At 36.9% G+C, this 17036-nt stretch overlaps 1 protein-coding gene across 1 annotated transcript in view; it reads right to left on the reverse strand.

Moving 5' to 3' along the window:
* Positions 1-17036, reverse strand: part of PTPRZ1 (protein tyrosine phosphatase receptor type Z1) — a 163464-nt gene that overhangs the window by 16083 nt on the left and 130345 nt on the right. The window contains exons 14-20 of the mRNA XM_024757757.1: positions 12247-12338; positions 9173-9258; positions 5015-5035; positions 4752-4848; positions 2474-2556; positions 1010-1144; positions 331-465 (exon numbers count right to left, since the gene is read on the reverse strand). Of these exons, the coding sequence (XP_024613525.1) occupies positions 331-465; positions 1010-1144; positions 2474-2556; positions 4752-4848; positions 5015-5035; positions 9173-9258; positions 12247-12338 (649 nt within the window). The remainder of the gene's footprint in view (positions 1-330; positions 466-1009; positions 1145-2473; positions 2557-4751; positions 4849-5014; positions 5036-9172; positions 9259-12246; positions 12339-17036) is intronic.

Raw genomic sequence — 17036 nt, forward strand, 5'->3', positions numbered from 1 at the left:
TTTTTTTTTGGTGGTACGCGGGCCTCTCACTGTTGTGGCCTCTCCCGTTGTGAAGCACAGGCTCCGGACATGCAGGCTCAGCGGCCATGGCGCACGGGCCCAGCGGCTCCGCGACATGTGGGATCTTCCCGGACCAGGGCACGAACCCGTGTCCCCTGCATCGGCAGGCGGACTCCCAACCACTGCGCCACCAGGGAAGCCCTGTGATAAGAACTCTTAATGCCTTTAATTATTTGTATTTTTACCCTGTTTCGGTTATACCACCTGTTTTCTTAAAAAAGGATCGAGATGTATTACTCAATTGATGATAGCCATCATTTGTGGACTCACCTTTTTGATCTTTGTGTTTCTTAGAGTAAAAGTCCTCACAGTGTAATATGCAAGCATTTGAACACTCTTTAGAGTGACCAGAAAGTTCCCATACTCTTCATTCCCATCGGCAGGCCAGTACTGGTCACATTTTCTCTGCAAAAGAGAAAGTCAAGATGCTCTTTTCATATTTCAAATGCTTAGTGTAAGTCATCCCTGAAATTAGTAAAGATCTGATACCATGACTCCCTCATTCTTCTAAACGTGTTCTTTCCGTTCTAAGTGATTGCAGGTTTGTTGTCGAGGAGAGCAGAGAGAGAATTACAGGGCTGAAAGAGACTTGAAATGATCAGATTCAAACTCCCCCCTTTCAGATGAGGAAAGTGAGGCCAGATGTACTGAGTAGCTATAAAGCCAGGACTAGAATCCAGCTCCCATGAATTAAAATCTACTTCACTCTGCACCGCTTTTCAATGAACCTCATCTGCTTTTTCTTACGGAATGAAGAATGCATTTAAATAGCAGGTAGCTTGAGTTACAGCGAAACTTTTTGACCTTTTAACAGTTTCCCTTAAGCTGTCATACTTACTTGAAAGGAATCCTGATTAGCTTCCCTGACTTTAACGCTGACTCTATCAAAAGCAACTTAAAGCATTTCTAATCACTGTCTCGGGGATGGCATAATAGATGACCTTCATACCCTTCCTTTCTCCACAAGGTTTGTTATCATGACAATAACTTCCACATCATGCTCCCATATCATTCTCCAGAAATCTTCAGCTGTAGATTTCAGTGGGCCTTGGGCAGCAATGTAAGCTTTTGGTCTGTTGTAGCCCTGAAGAAACAAATGACAAATGTTTCTTACTGACAAATTTGTATGCCATTTTTATCTGTTCTGTTTCTAAGATCAGGAGATTTTTGCTATAAAAGAAAAACATAAAAAAATTTTTTTTCAAAGCTAGAGAAACTAGTACTAGCAAAGACAGCAACTCTTCTTTAGTTATAATTTTTGTAAAAAAAAGAGTCCTTTTTGCACTGACACAACCACTATTCTCTGCACCTCTAGTCTAAGTGCATTTAATCCAAGTCTGTTTACTATGCTTAACATCTGGTGCTTAATTGTGCTGCTTTGAAATATGTTTGAGGCATTAGGTCTCAGCTGTTTATAATAGTCAGGAAACCTTTGGTGTTTTCTCCTTACCCTCTCCTTGGTGGCACTGAGCAATGCTAATCATTAATAGCTATCCTTCACTTATTACTCACTGTTGGCCAAGATAGTTTACAAACATTAACCCTAATCCTTAATTTATATGCAAAATGGAAGCATCATCCCTGATTTGGAGATACGAAACTGAAGCTCAGAGGAGTTCAGTGGCTTTCCAAGCTTTCACAGTTAGCCAACGGCAGAGCTGGGATTCAGAACCAGTTCTAACTCCAAAGCTCATATTCAATCTGACATACACACTTCCTGCTATGGAAGCCTGAAGTGGTTGCCTACAACAAACCTACTGTATACTTATATTTGGTACTCATTTCTTTGAATTAACTGTTCCAAACAGCATAAACCTGAAGGCTGCTAGACTGCAAGGTCAGTGTCAGGAAAATAACTGAGTTCCATTGGCATTCAACTGACCACAGGAAAGAAACCAGTAAGTTAGTCAGTGGTCTACAGTCCCTAGAGATCTCCAGTAAGTTTCACAAAGCTGGGTATCCTGAGAAGGGCCCAAGATTATAAAGGCTGGTAACTGGTTTAGAAATCATGTGTTTGCCTTTTAGCCAGTACTACCCTGAGAATTTTTCAGTCGAAGTTTATTTATCAGCTGCTACCTACATAGTAATGGGCTAGGAGCTATGGGACATTCCAAATAAGCACTGATCCTGCCCCTCTTATTTAAGGAGCTATAAAACTATCAGAATATATACATCCTACCTTGAATGTAATTTCTCAGCCTGAATTCCCTCTCTCACCCAGGAGATGAACCAAGTACAATAGCTTGAATGCCATTCAATCTGAAAACTTTTAGCTACGGGATCTCTTACTACTAATGTGTATTTTTTACTATCTTTCATTTAATACTTATTACTATTCTATGTACAATACCATGGTATAATAAATTCATAGGTTAACATAATTTTCACAAAATTTCAGTTGAAACATGCTTACATCCACATAATTGGCATTGATGTAATCAGTCAGTTTGCCATCCTTTTCAGCAAGTTGTGCAAGCTTAACCCTACTATGATCGTCTGTAATAAAAAAAGAAAATATTTCACTATAGCATGAACTGCTTTTCAGCATAAAGTTCATTTATATTTACCTAATAATTTATCAAATACAATTAAAATCAGTGCAAACATCATTTACTTTAGTCAGCTTTCGGAGGATACAGAGATGACAAAAATAAAGATAAATACAACAAAATCCTCTTTCAAGGTTTCCAATGTGGAAGGTGAGAATGGACATATACACAGAGAGGAATGTTCCGGTGTCAAGAGAGAGGTGCAGAATCCTGGAGGGACACGAAGACAGAAACTGTATTGGTTTGGGATGAAAATAAACCTTTTCATAGAGGTTGAATCCTGAAGTTGGCATCTTAGATGGGTTTCTAAAGGTGGATACTGGGGCTGTGAACACTGCAGAGCCAGTGAAGGGGAGAGAAGAGTGACGGGGGTGTCAGAAAGCTCAGGAAGGATGGCAGCATGCATGCTCTGAACAGGAGGCTGATGGTGGAAGAAGAAGTAGAGAAGGAAGCAGAAGGGGTCTAGAAAGTTTCCGTGAATGGTCACAGCAAACAGCTCTTTCAATGGAAGATCTCAAAGAGGAGCTATTGCAAAGGGAGGCAGGGCAACAACTGCCCAAGAACGGAGGACATGGATCCTGTACTGTCAGTGAAGAGGGGATGAAAACCATGGTAACTTATACATGGTGCACGGTCATAATTAAATGTGTTGAAATGAGGCATTTGGGATTAAATTCAGTTCTACAGAGAAACTATATTTGGAGGAACTGCATAGTAAGAAAGGAAAGTGTCACTAGAAGGACACTTTGGGATTTCACTGGGCAGACTATTTTTTTTTTTAAGGATGAAGAAATGAATACAGACCAAACTATGACAAGTTAAAGAGACGTTCTGGGATAATAATACTTTGGTGACATTAGCAGTTCACAAAGATGCAGGAAATGTAGGCAGAAATAGATGTGTGGCCATGGAAAGAGGGGTTTGGATGGCAGGCTACTTTTGCATTTTGGTTTTCAGATTTTTCAGAAGGGTATTACTGGGTAAGTTTTCCGGGTTGCTTTCTTCATCTCAGAGTAGACTGTTATTACCTCTATCTTGCCAGGTTATTTCAGGGATGGAATGAAATGATGAATTCACAGTGCCAGGCACATAGTAGGTGTTCAACAAATGTTAATCTCTATCTGCTTCTTAATTAGCCGGTGGGTATTTTCTATTTAGCTTGTGGAGAGAATGGTCTAACAACCACTTCACCCTGTCCAAGAAGCAACTGAGTTTTTATGTGCAGCAGGATAGCTGCTTCTGTTGAGAAAGACAAACATGGAGAAGAACGTTCTATCAAAATGGAAAGACTGGTGTAAACCTTGTGGGGAAAAAAGACAGCATCCATGCAAACTACTTAGAACTGTGATCGTAAAAATTCCCATTCCAGAAACTAGAATGGAACCAGAATTTAAATAACCAAGCTGGTAATACCATGTTCACATGAATCTAGGAAGGCCCACTGAATATATAAGAAAGGATATAAGTTGAAGTTTTGGGGAAGAATGAATTTCAAGAAATGGAGGGGGCTATAAAGGAAAATAAAAGGGAACAGATGTAAATAAGAGGTGCTGCAAGAAGACGGAAGAAACATGCTAATTTCATACAAAAAAATAGGTAAACTTGTCCTAAAGAAAAGAGCCAGAAAGCTGCTCATGGAGGAGAAAAAGAGAGGTCAGCTAAGGTAGTAAGGGGAGAGAAGAAATAAAAAGAATGAATCCAATTAACCCTTTATCAGACCCCAGGGGAGAATGGCAAGAGAGGAGGGAAAACGGTAGAAGGAAAAAATAGAGTCTAAAGAAAATCCCATTTTATTAGTAAATTCACATCAAGTAGGGGGATCTCCAGTAAAAATAGGACTATGGAATATAAATAATGACAGAAAACCATAAGAACAGATTTACAGGCCATGGGGTCTGAAGAAAGGACTGGATTAAAATATGAGTTTATTTTGTTCAAAAGAAACAGATGTCATTAATTGCAGAATGTATTTAAACTGGAGTGGTAAAACACTCTGTATTATCTAACGCAAGTCTCATCCCCTGATACAAAGGTCCTGAAACAGCTACACCGAGGTCTGCTCTCAGAGGACTTCAGGACAGTGAATAAAAGCACCACAACGACAATGATAACAAGTCAGAGTTGAGTGAAGGATATACTTACAGGCAACAATATTTATGTATCGGTTCTTGTGCTTATTGTCAGGGTGATTGGAGCTGTCTGCTGTGATACCTAAATCAACAGTACAGCTCTGCACCTCCTGTAAAGAAATTGTACGCATAACGTTTTAACACACATTCTTTCAAACAAAGTGCCTTAAAATATACTACAGAAGACAAAAACAAAACAATCTATCCAAAAAAAATTTTTTTATATGTTACAACTATTTCTTGGCTAAAAGAAAATGCAGTGAAATAATGCCTTACCTGGTAAAACTCTTTCAGTGTCTAATGAGGGAATGAATGCCAAAAAAGTAAAGAAATCAAATTCCACAGCACACGACAAATGAGAAAAGAAAGTGTTCATATTAGGTTTACAATGGAAAACCATGATCATGCAATAAATACATTTGTCAAATACTAACAAAACAGAATGTTTCAAACAGTTGCATGCAAATCAAAACTTCTAACAGCTTGGAACCTTAACATTATGTAAAAGGAAAAAAAATAACACTTTTAAAAGGGGACAGTGGTATAATAATATGACGAATTTTTAAAATGCTGATGAGAAAAACCACATACTTGATGACACATTTTAACATACTAGGCAGATTTACTAATATTCAAATATAATTGTATTTGATCATGATAGGACTATTTAAAACTGAATTAGTAGTACATTTTTTTGGTTTGTTTATTTTGAGTAATTTAAAAGAGTAAACAGTTTCCTATTAGGTGGTCTGTAGAGCTGTCAAAACATTAGAAATCTCCTGAAAATTTTTTTTTATCATATATACTATGTCTTTTGAAACAAAATTTAGATAGTACTACTTTCTACATATTTAATTAGTAGACCTCTTTTTAATTAAAATAAAACTTCAATGGGTAGAGAAAAATTATTTCTGCCATTTCTCTTTTAAAATGAATTAAAATCCTTCCCAGGGATGTCTTCTATCTAAATATATTAGCTTGGAATTTACAATTATTTAGTACATATTAAGGTAATAACGTGAAAGCTTTATAATTTTTGAGAAAGTATGTAACTTAAATATAAACCTGGTTCATCAGCAAAATGGCTCAGCCTTTCACTAAACAAGCTTTCAAGGCCTCTTCTGGAGCAAGTCATTCTGACTCTAGATTTAAAAACAATTTAATATATAAACCACTGAAAAGGTGTAGCATTATTAGTTATTAAGCTAATTACTAAGTTAATGAAAAGTTTTCTTTAATCAGACTATGAGTTAAACCAATGGAATTAAGAAAATACTTTTTGAGTAAAAATGTGAGGTTATTTTATTAATTTAATCATTATGAACTGCTTAATAATATTCAAAATGATTTTATAGTGAAAACTGTGAATCTGCCTTTGTATATAGGCTTATCAGCAACTTTTACAATAAACTGTCTATTTTTCCTTATGGCTTTTTTCTTTTCTTTTAAAAATTTATTTATTTTTGGCTGCATTGGGTCTTTGTTGCTGTACGTGGGCTTTCTCTAGTTGCCGCGAGCAGGGGCTACTCTTCGTCGCGGTGTGTGGGCTTCTCATTGCAGTGGCTTCTCTTGTTGCAGAGCACGGTCTCTAGGCACGCAGACCTCAGTAGTTGTGGCTCGCGGGCCCTAGAGCGCAGGCTCAGGAGCTGTGGCGCACGGGCTTAGTTGCTCCACAGCATGTGGGATCTTCCTGGACCAGGGCTCGAACCCGTGTCCCCTGCGTTGGCAGGCGGATTCTTAACCGCTGCACCACCAGGGAAGCCCCTCCTTATGGCTTTTAACATCTGGAAGATTAGACACATCCTTAGCATATTCTCCCTTTTGCAACTATGATTTTGTTTGATGGATGCCTGATAGTTTCTACAAGTTAATACCGCACCACCCAGTAACCTCTATTATGGTAGGAAAAAATAATTTGATGTTTTAAAAATATAATTCTTCATATTATTCCACTTTACTTAGTAGTCACTTCACACTGCTTTCTTATTCAATGTAGCTATGACTTAGAGTTCTTTTAAAATTAAATTAGCTGGTTTCTACTGTTTTTAATTTAGTGAAAACATATATTTCATTTCTCTTTCCTTTGGTTTCTTAAAGCTTTCTAATCTCTGACATTTTCCTTCCATAAATATGTTCTTGTTGATCTGATTCGTGGGGAGCAGTTTCTGTGTATATTAGGGATGGTGGTGTATCCTCTGATCAGGATCAGACCTCAAAGGGCTTCAGAGAGGGAGGTCAACTGAGCACTTGGGGCTGAGGTAAGGAGGCACAAAAGCAATGTGATGCTTCCTAAAGGGGAGAGGCTGGGGAGGGGGTGGGGATCCCTCTATTCCTAGAACGGAAAGGACATGAGTGTTAAGTTTGAATCCCAACCCTGCTATATAGATTTAAAAACAATTTAATATATAAACCACTGAAAAGGTGTAGCATTATTAGTTATTAAGCTAATTACTAAGTTAATGAAAAGTTTTCTTTAATCAGACTATGAGTTAAACCAATGGAATTAAGAAAATACTTTTTGAGTAAAAATGTGAGGTTATTTTATTAATTTAATCATTATGAACTGCTTAATAATATTCAAAATGATTTTATAGTGAAAACTGTGAATCTGCCTTTGTATATAGGCTTATCAGCAACTTTTACAATAAACTGTCTATTTTTCCTTATGGCTTTTTTCTTTTCTTTTAAAAATTTATTTATTTTTGGCTGCATTGGGTCTTTGTTGCTGTACGTGGGCTTTCTCTAGTTGCCGCGAGCAGGGGCTACTCTTCGTCGCGGTGTGTGGGCTTCTCATTGCAGTGGCTTCTCTTGTTGCAGAGCACGGTCTCTAGGCACGCAGACCTCAGTAGTTGTGGCTCGCGGGCCCTAGAGCGCAGGCTCAGGAGCTGTGGCGCACGGGCTTAGTTGCTCCACAGCATGTGGGATCTTCCTGGACCAGGGCTCGAACCCGTGTCCCCTGCGTTGGCAGGCGGATTCTTAACCGCTGCACCACCAGGGAAGCCCCTCCTTATGGCTTTTAACATCTGGAAGATTAGACACATCCTTAGCATATTCTCCCTTTTGCAACTATGATTTTGTTTGATGGATGCCTGATAGTTTCTACAAGTTAATACCGCACCACCCAGTAACCTCTATTATGGTAGGAAAAAATAATTTGATGTTTTAAAAATATAATTCTTCATATTATTCCACTTTACTTAGTAGTCACTTCACACTGCTTTCTTATTCAATGTAGCTATGACTTAGAGTTCTTTTAAAATTAAATTAGCTGGTTTCTACTGTTTTTAATTTAGTGAAAACATATATTTCATTTCTCTTTCCTTTGGTTTCTTAAAGCTTTCTAATCTCTGACATTTTCCTTCCATAAATATGTTCTTGTTGATCTGATTCGTGGGGAGCAGTTTCTGTGTATATTAGGGATGGTGGTGTATCCTCTGATCAGGATCAGACCTCAAAGGGCTTCAGAGAGGGAGGTCAACTGAGCACTTGGGGCTGAGGTAAGGAGGCACAAAAGCAATGTGATGCTTCCTAAAGGGGAGAGGCTGGGGAGGGGGTGGGGATCCCTCTATTCCTAGAACGGAAAGGACATGAGTGTTAAGTTTGAATCCCAACCCTGCTATTTATTAGTTGTTAATTAACTTCTGTGGAAGTTGATTCCATCAGCAATATGAATAGAAATAAAAACAAATAACTTCCAGAGTTGGGTGAAGGTTGAATGTAGAAGCATCTAGTACAATGATCGGCATATTAGGGAGTGCTCAATTAGAGTAACTTTATATTTTGTGGTTATTATTGCTAACTGTTGGTTTATGGCACCCTATTTTGAAAAAGCTCTTTAACTGACAGTTCAGTGGGCCATGATAAATTTGCAGTAAATTTCTCTGCCCCTACCATCTAAGAGTGTTTTACAGAATAATACTAGAAAACTTTTCACTGATTGTGAAGTTCAAATGTTTTTTAGAAATGCATATTTTCTTGAGAAGATGGGGTTTTACCTTGTATAATATTTATTATGCCTTGTATAATAAATGTTTCTGCATTTACACTGTTGCAATCCTTACAATTAAGAACTTGTATGTACTTTGGCTGAAAATTATGAAATTTACTAGTTTACTATAATTTATATAATTTAGGAAATTAAAAGGAATCAGTGTTACTAGTTCAGATTTTAAAAAGAATACCAGAGCTCTGAGTTTACGGGAGAGAATTAACAAAATTTTTTTTTCCACTTTTACAACTTGAATTTTAAAATGGAAAACCAATTTTCTAAATTGTATGATAACCATAACACATATCTTAAACACATAATTGATTATGGAACTAATAATCTTGCTAGAAGTGAAAATGGTTTCAATGTCAAGAAATAGCCTATTGCTGAATTTTTAAAATTTACTGTTTTCCATATTATTTTAAATAGACATATTAAAATCATACCTCAAATTCTTCAGTAAACCCACTACTTGCATGTAAGTCTGCAACATGCTTTGGAAAGTGCTTTACTGGAATTGCTCCAACATCATCTAAGTGAATAAAAAAATCAGGTTGGAAAGGATAATTCAACAGAAATAAATGTGCCTCTCATTTATAGAGATTTATAAAGAGCCTTCTTCTAAAACAACTTCAAAGTTCACTTATTCCTATAATCCCGACTGAATTTATGTTCAAAGAAACATTCAGCAACAATTATCAATTTTCTCTATATTTACTTTCAATCATAACCTGCATTTTAGAATTCTGATTTGATCAGGAATCTCTTTTCCTTTCATATTTTAAAGAGAAACTTAATTTTCAATGTTAAGTTATAAATAATATCACAGCCTCACTTCTTATCAATGGACTGCATCTCTTTATGGATAACTTTCTTTAACATGAGTGGGAGTTGCCTGCAAATTCTGGGGAAAAAAATGCAGAAATAATACATTTTCAATTTTACCCTGGACTAAACATAATATATCGTGCAATTTCAGTTTTATAAAATTGTACAGTTTAATGCCTCTGCGTTAAATAGTCAGATGTTTACATTTGAAAACATTTTTTCCTTCTTTCTATAAATAATAGAAAACATTTATATGCAGACTATTCATTAAGGATAATGTCAAAAACCTTTGGGACTTTTAATCTGTAAAATTTCAAGAATTCTAACTTGAAAATATGCTATGTAAACAAAGTCATTGGATCTGTTAATTAATTGTGAAGGGGCCAAATTATTTTAGCTGGTTCTGTTTTTTTCTTTTCTTTTCCTGGAAAGACTTTCTTAGATTAAACATATTACTAGTTCACAGTATGCAATTTCACAATTTCCTTCCTCTGACAAGGAAACATCAAACACATTTCACTAGAACCAGTTATCTACATCAACAGATGTTCAGCATCTAGGCCATTTAATATTTTTAAGCTTCAGTTGCCAAGAATTTGTTGATTTAAAAAAAATTAGAATCCATCTGTTCTCTTTTAGATGAGTATACCTGAATACTAAAATTGAATTAGCGAGTTAACCTTAAGAAACACTAGACAAAGGTGTCATTTCACCTTCACACCTACAGAAGGACCTTGCCTAGAAGTAGCTTTTATAATTAGACAAGAAAACAGAAACAACTTGTCACATCTAAATCGTTAGTTCTCCTAGTAAAGCTTCGTCAAAACCACGGATATTATCCTGCACAGCTAACCTCTTTCCACAAGCAAACTGACTACTTCTCATTTGCCATCATGTCTTTTGGTAATTCTTTTACAAATTGGTCTGCAAGTAAAAGGAGGAGATGCCCTTGAGCACCTTTCTTCTAAGAAGTATAACAGGGGATTCTGGATTTCCTGGACAACCTGATTTTGGATTATTCTATTTTATTTATTGTTAATAATAAACTGTGTTGGACTTTGGATAATGGTATAGTTAATTTGCATACCCACGCTGACAGGATATGTAGAAGAGGTATGTTTGAAAGTGAAGGGAACTAAACACAACAGATCACCAAGAGCAATTGGTCTCAAAATTCTAAATATGTTAATGAGAAATTGTGCTGTACTAAAAGAAAGAATTTTAATATAAACTAGAAAAACAAAACAGTGGTGGTTAAAGACACAGAGTTGATAGAGTTGATAAAAGAGGTAAAGGAGAAAAACACTTCTTATTCCTATGCCTGCTGCAAATTACAAGGAAAATGCTTCTCTTCTTTATTTTTGTTTTTGAAATCATGAGACTTCAGAAGATAACTTCATGTAGAATTTGAGCCTCAAGCAATAACATATGGCATCTCAGACAATTTAAAAAGAGGCTTCTGTACAAAGATGTAGAGTGGAATGTTTCCATTTGCTTTCCCTGGTTTGGTGACTCTCCGTGTCCTCGTCTCGTCCTCTGTCCTCCAGTTCTGCTTCCTTAATTCGCTCATTTGTAGAAAACTTTTTTTTTTTAATTGTTACCACTTTTCATTCTGAAATGTTATAAAATGTTAATTCATAAGTGTCTGTGTCCTTAGTTACAGTGTGAACTCTAGGGTCAGTAAGGGTCTTAAAATGACCCTGGTTAATTCTTGAATATTGTTAACTAGGTAAGTTCTGATAAAACAGTTGATGTTTTCCCAGGGATACAACTGACATTTTTACTTAAAGTATTTCCGGCAACCACGCATTCTTTGTGCTCAAGTTCTTCTTGTACCCTCATCATTTTAAAATTTCTTTTTTTTCCCGTAATGTAGTTAAGAAACCTTTTCTCACATACACTCAGATAATCAGAAGGGAACTAAACGTTATCCTTACTTTTGTGGTTTTTGTCCTGTCCATCCTTACTGCAATGATTTAGTCTGACTTTTGTTGTTTAGGTTTCCATTAAAGGAATGCAAATGACTGAAAGTCAGCATTATTCCTTACTGATATTTTATTGCTATAAATATTTATGTTCTTTAACATATAACATCTGAACAGCTATAAATTATTTTGCCACATTACCTGTATTGTTAAGACTGTTCAAGACTTTTTTTTTATTAATTACTTTAAAAAAATTAATTAACTAATTTATTTATTGGCTGTGTTGGGTCTTCGTTGCTGTGCACGGGCTTTCTCTAGTTGTGGCGAGCGGGGGCTACTCTTCATTGCAGTGCGTGGGCTTCTCATTGCGGTGGCTACTCTTGTTGTGGAGCACGGGCTCTAGGCGCGTGGGCTCAGTAGTTGTGGCTCACGGGCTCTAGAGCGCAGGCTCAGCAGTTGTGGCACATGGGCTTAGTTGCTCTGCGGCATGTGGGATCTTCCTGGACCAGGGCTCGAACCCGTGTCCCCTGCATTGGCAGGCAGATTCTTAACCATTGTGCCACCAGGGAAGTCCCAAGAATGTTCAAAATTAACAAGAACAAGTTATAAACCTGAATGTCTGATACATAATATTTTGGGCAACACAAACATTTAACTAATCTACATTATAGCCATTTGCAAAGTACTCCAATAAGGAAAAACCTTCCAACATCACGCTTTTCATTTAACATCTACCAGCTACTCAGGGTCACACTTTAAGCTATTACCTGAAATTGGAAAGATAGGTGTTGGAGGTGTGGATATTACTCGAGGGGATGTACTGTCCTCTAAGTAAAAGTGTGCAGTCTGGAAACATTTCCTGGAAAGAAAAGAAAGCAATTTATACTACTAGCTGGCATGGTCAGCAAGACAACTTCCAAGATGCTTAAAGATTATGACAGAAATCTCCAGAATTAAAACATAAGTGGAAATCATCTACTTATCACCTACTTTTACAAAACACAGTTATTAGAGAATTTTATAGCCTCCAAATTTATCTCAGCTTTACCTGTACCAGATGAAGAAGACTGAGCAGATATCAGACATGGTAGAAGCAGAGATGACACTTGAACTTGGCAGTTGGTGCCAAGGAGTCGGACACCTCCATGCCCTAGTTACTCTTCCACTGTTGCCGTATACCAGGATGTCTTGCCATCTTGGACAGGACCAGAGTGGAAAAGAAAGCCTGTCCAAAGCTATTTTCACTCAATATTTAAGGGACCATGCCGTTCTGAGGATATTCAGCTGCTAGCAAAAGGCAGCAAGCTGTGACCACGTAGAAATGAAATTCTACTGTGGTAACATTTTGATGAAAAAAGAAGGCAGCTTTATATTATAAGTATGATAATGCAGTAATAACAAAACGAGGTGAGAAAAGAGTGAGCATATAACCAAAAACAGGGGTGATTTTCTCTCCAACAGATGCTAGCCTTGATGAGAGTTTTGAGAATGAATACATTTGGAATCAACGACAACCGTGACCTAAAATGTCACCTGAATCTATTTTCATTCAGATAATAAGAGTAACATCTCTCACTACAAACAATTGAGAAGAGCAAAGAACCAACTGCTGCTGTAAACTAACGCAAACTATCCTTAATTTAAAAAATTTTTAAATTAATACTGCTAATGACGCTCTTTGATGTGGGTCATTTAATTTATTTGAAGCATTACTCATGAGTGGTTAAGTTTAAATAGAAAGATCTGTTTAGGGGAAAGTGCCAATCTCATTTTCCACTTAAAAGATCCAAGCAAAAGGATATTTATCCTAATGAGCTTTAACATAACATTTGTTCTTACATGACACACTTCAGTTCGTGATATTTTTTTCAATAATCATTTTCCTGCATAGAATTCTTCAGTGGCTTCCCACTGGAATTACAATGATATTCCATTATTTCAGCAAGGGCTATAAGACCCTCTGCCACCTGGTCCCCTCGAACCCCAGCAGCTTCACCTCCTACAACTCCTACTTGCACCCACTAGGCTCTAGCCCACTGGTTCTTTCTCTCTCCCTCTAAGAAACCCGCCAGGATCATCTCAGGGCCCTGGTTCTTGATGTTCCCTCTGGCCACTTGCCTCTTTTCCATCATTTATGCATTGGCTAAAATGCCACATCCTCTGAGAGTCCTTCTCTGACCACCTGAGCTAAAAGTACCAGCCCTGCCAGCCAAGTCACTATTCTTCCCCCTTTTGTTTGCTTTGTGGCGCTTATCACTATCTGAAATACGTTATTTATATATTTGTTTATTCATGTTTCATAATTTTAGTTGGTCCTCCCTCACCAGAATGTAAGCCCCCAAAGGGCAAGGTACTTTGTCTTAAGGCATTGTTAGTCCTCAGTGCTAAGAATAATGTCTGGCATGTTGTAGGTGCCCTGAAATATTTGCTCAATGAATTCACTGCTATAATTATGAATAGTACAAAATTATATAATGTCACAAGCCAAAAAAAAAAAATCAAAGGCGACGATATGCATAGCAAAAAACTAGCCCTCTGCTGTGATGTTATAACCTTTAATAATCAAGCCTGTGAGAGCATAGATAACTGACAGAACACAGGAATGTTTTCAACAGAGAAGAGGTGATGTAGGAGGAAGACGAGTGGATGTAGAATCAACTGCAATGTGGGGTCAAAGGGACCCTGAGCGAGGTTCATATCCTGGAAAGGTGAAAGAGCATGGCAGACTAATGAGAAATGGGAAAGATGAGGGTCACAGGTCTCATGATAAAGAAACTATCTTACTGAAAGTCCACATTTGAGCAGAATTGACACCAGACTGGAGCAGGAACTACAGGGAAAGTGTGGCTTACCTGTGTAACCACAGATGTAGTATTTCCTGACACACTGATCTGAAAACACTGGATGTGATACACCTGCTTTTAAGATCACAGAATTAAAACCTCCTTGATTCCTCTAAAATATGGTTACACATGTCGGTTGAAAGGGTTTCTATTTAGTTTTCAACGAATCTTAAAGTTGTAAAATACCGTAAGGGACCTAGTGCAGTATCACAGCTGATACAAGAGTCCCTTCCCTAGCATCTCTGACATATTAAAAAGACCCAGTTTGAATACCTTCAGTGACAAGGAGCTTACTTCTTTATGAACCATCTTTAGTTACTAGACATTTCTTGTACTAACTCAAAACTCAATCTCTTGTATCTCCAAATGGTACCCAAAGAGGAGACCCTTCTTTTCCAATGTTACGCCTCCTACTGTTGATATTTTTTTTGTATCGAGCCCCAAATCTATCTCCGTTACTTTGACATATTGGCTCTAGTTCTGTGCTTTACAGATTTTTAGATTATAGTACCCCAAATCTTTTAATACCTAAACCCTACCTATCTGCAGTCCAAACCTTTTTTGACTTTTCTCCTTGAAGTTTATATCCAATAACACAAACATGTTGTAGATCATTGAACATGTCTTTTCCTGCTCTAACTCAGTTTTTCTCCTCCCTGCTTTAAACATGGTTCTTCTGACCAAAATGCCTCAGTCACTAATGTGCCATGCAAACACTTCCTTTTAAAAGACAACTCAGTGGTTTCTTCCCTGTGAAACAGCCTCTCATTTCCTAAGCAGACTCTTGCACTCCAGTTTCTGTTTCTACTATACCCAACGCAAATCTCCATTCACACTCACCTTAAGACTGCTTTGAAAAGTATGCTTAATTAATCCAAGGATGACCTTCACTTCCTGGACATTATTCTCCATTATTTTATTTTAAATATTTTAATTAATTGGTGGTTATAGTATTTTGCAGTATATTTGTTTTGTGCTTTTATCCTCATTATGTTTTTTTTTTTTAAAAGATGGGGCCATGTCTTTTGATTTGTGTAGACTCAATTTTTAATACAATGCCAGGAGTACAATAGGTATTAAGTGTTGAATGATTAGATGGATTTCCAGTAGTAAGTAAATTCCACCAACCATAAAGTATTTGGCTGCATCCTAGACTCTCTTGCCTACCTGAGCCTCAAATGAGATTAACCTAAAATTTCAAAACATTTGGGAGGGAGAGGTGGAATACATAGCTAGAGAAAAATGAATGGATAGACGGATGGATGGATGGATAGAGGATGTGTCTGAGAGAATGGGAAGAAGGTAGCATCTCTTAGAAGAGGAAAAGGTAAATTAAAACATATTAGTATAGCGGTTTAACATGTTGCTAATATTCATCATAGTATCTGGGTATATACCAGCCCTATACTTTTCAGCTATGTAATCAAACATTCGTTGGTTTTAGAAAATAAGTGGTCTTGTAATGATACTTGCATTAATAAATAACAAAAGAATCTTATAAATCATACCAATAAGCTTAAAAGTGGTAAAAATTAAAATAGTACAGGATAAATTCTGGATGAAGATCATCTGTACATGACTTAGGTACCCTTTATAGTACAGTCTTACCTAGGAAGTGACATTCTACTTAAAAGGCAGCATGGTACTGGGAGGCCTCCATTCTGGGTTGGTAGCTACTAGTGACCCACAAATTTAAATGTAAGATCAAGAGAGAATTCATATTGCTTCTCTTCCCACTCTCCCCAGCCAGAACAAGTGTGTCTATGGAAAGTTCTGTTCTATATAGCTTTTGATGGAGTGCTGTTTTGTTGAATATAGCCTTGGTATTTTTCAGATTCTAACTATTAAAAAAGCTCTCCAAAATTTACCCTTTGTTGTCTTTAAAAAGAACTTTCTGAAAATATTCCTTACGGAAGTAATTTTGCATTTTAAAACTTACGATTTGGCTCATGTAAATTATACCTTAAAATATCTGGAAAATAATTTCAAGGCATGTTATTTAATGTATGACAAGATTCAGTATCTAATGGTCCATCTGTTCTGTATCAGCAGTGAATGTCTTCACGTCTATGTGCTAAGTGTTGATAACTATGTCTCCTGCTAATTATCACTCAGTCATGAGGAAAAAAGTGATGACTGTTTTAAACTTATAGACATAGGTCCTATCAATCAATGTTAATCTGATTATTTAATTTACACCTTTTCATCACAGTATTTAGAATTAAAAGCTAGAAATATGTAATTATGATTCCATTTTTTGGGATCCTTATACAAATATGAAACAACATTCATCATGCTGTATTCATCACAGAGACCCTAAAGAAAGTCTGACTGCAATCTTAAAGATGATCTTTCCCCCCAAATGGTAAAAAGAGGAAAGTTTCATTCCTAGATGGGTAAGTGACTTGCCCAAGGCCATATAACAAATGTCAGGAAGAACTGGGAAAGGGATCCAGATTTATCACCTCTGATTTGTCCTGTCTTCCTGCTACGACATGCTTCTTCTCAAGGTTTACACAAAACATGAGACCGAGTTAGATAAATTAGACAAAAGAGAGGATTTATTATACCACTTTGCGATGATTTTTTCTCCTAAAGAATTAGGTCAGAAAAGTGTTTTAATATATAAACTGGAAAAATGTATAAGGACCATACACCTATTAGGACTCTTGTTGGTATGCCATTAGATTTTTAAACCTTTCTACAGGCTGCAG

The sequence above is a fragment of the Neophocaena asiaeorientalis genome, unplaced genomic scaffold (genome assembly GCF_003031525.2).
Source record: "Neophocaena asiaeorientalis asiaeorientalis breed wild unplaced genomic scaffold, Neophocaena_asiaeorientalis_V1.1 scaffold116, whole genome shotgun sequence".
NCBI classification, from domain to species: domain Eukaryota; kingdom Metazoa; phylum Chordata; class Mammalia; order Artiodactyla; family Phocoenidae; genus Neophocaena; species Neophocaena asiaeorientalis.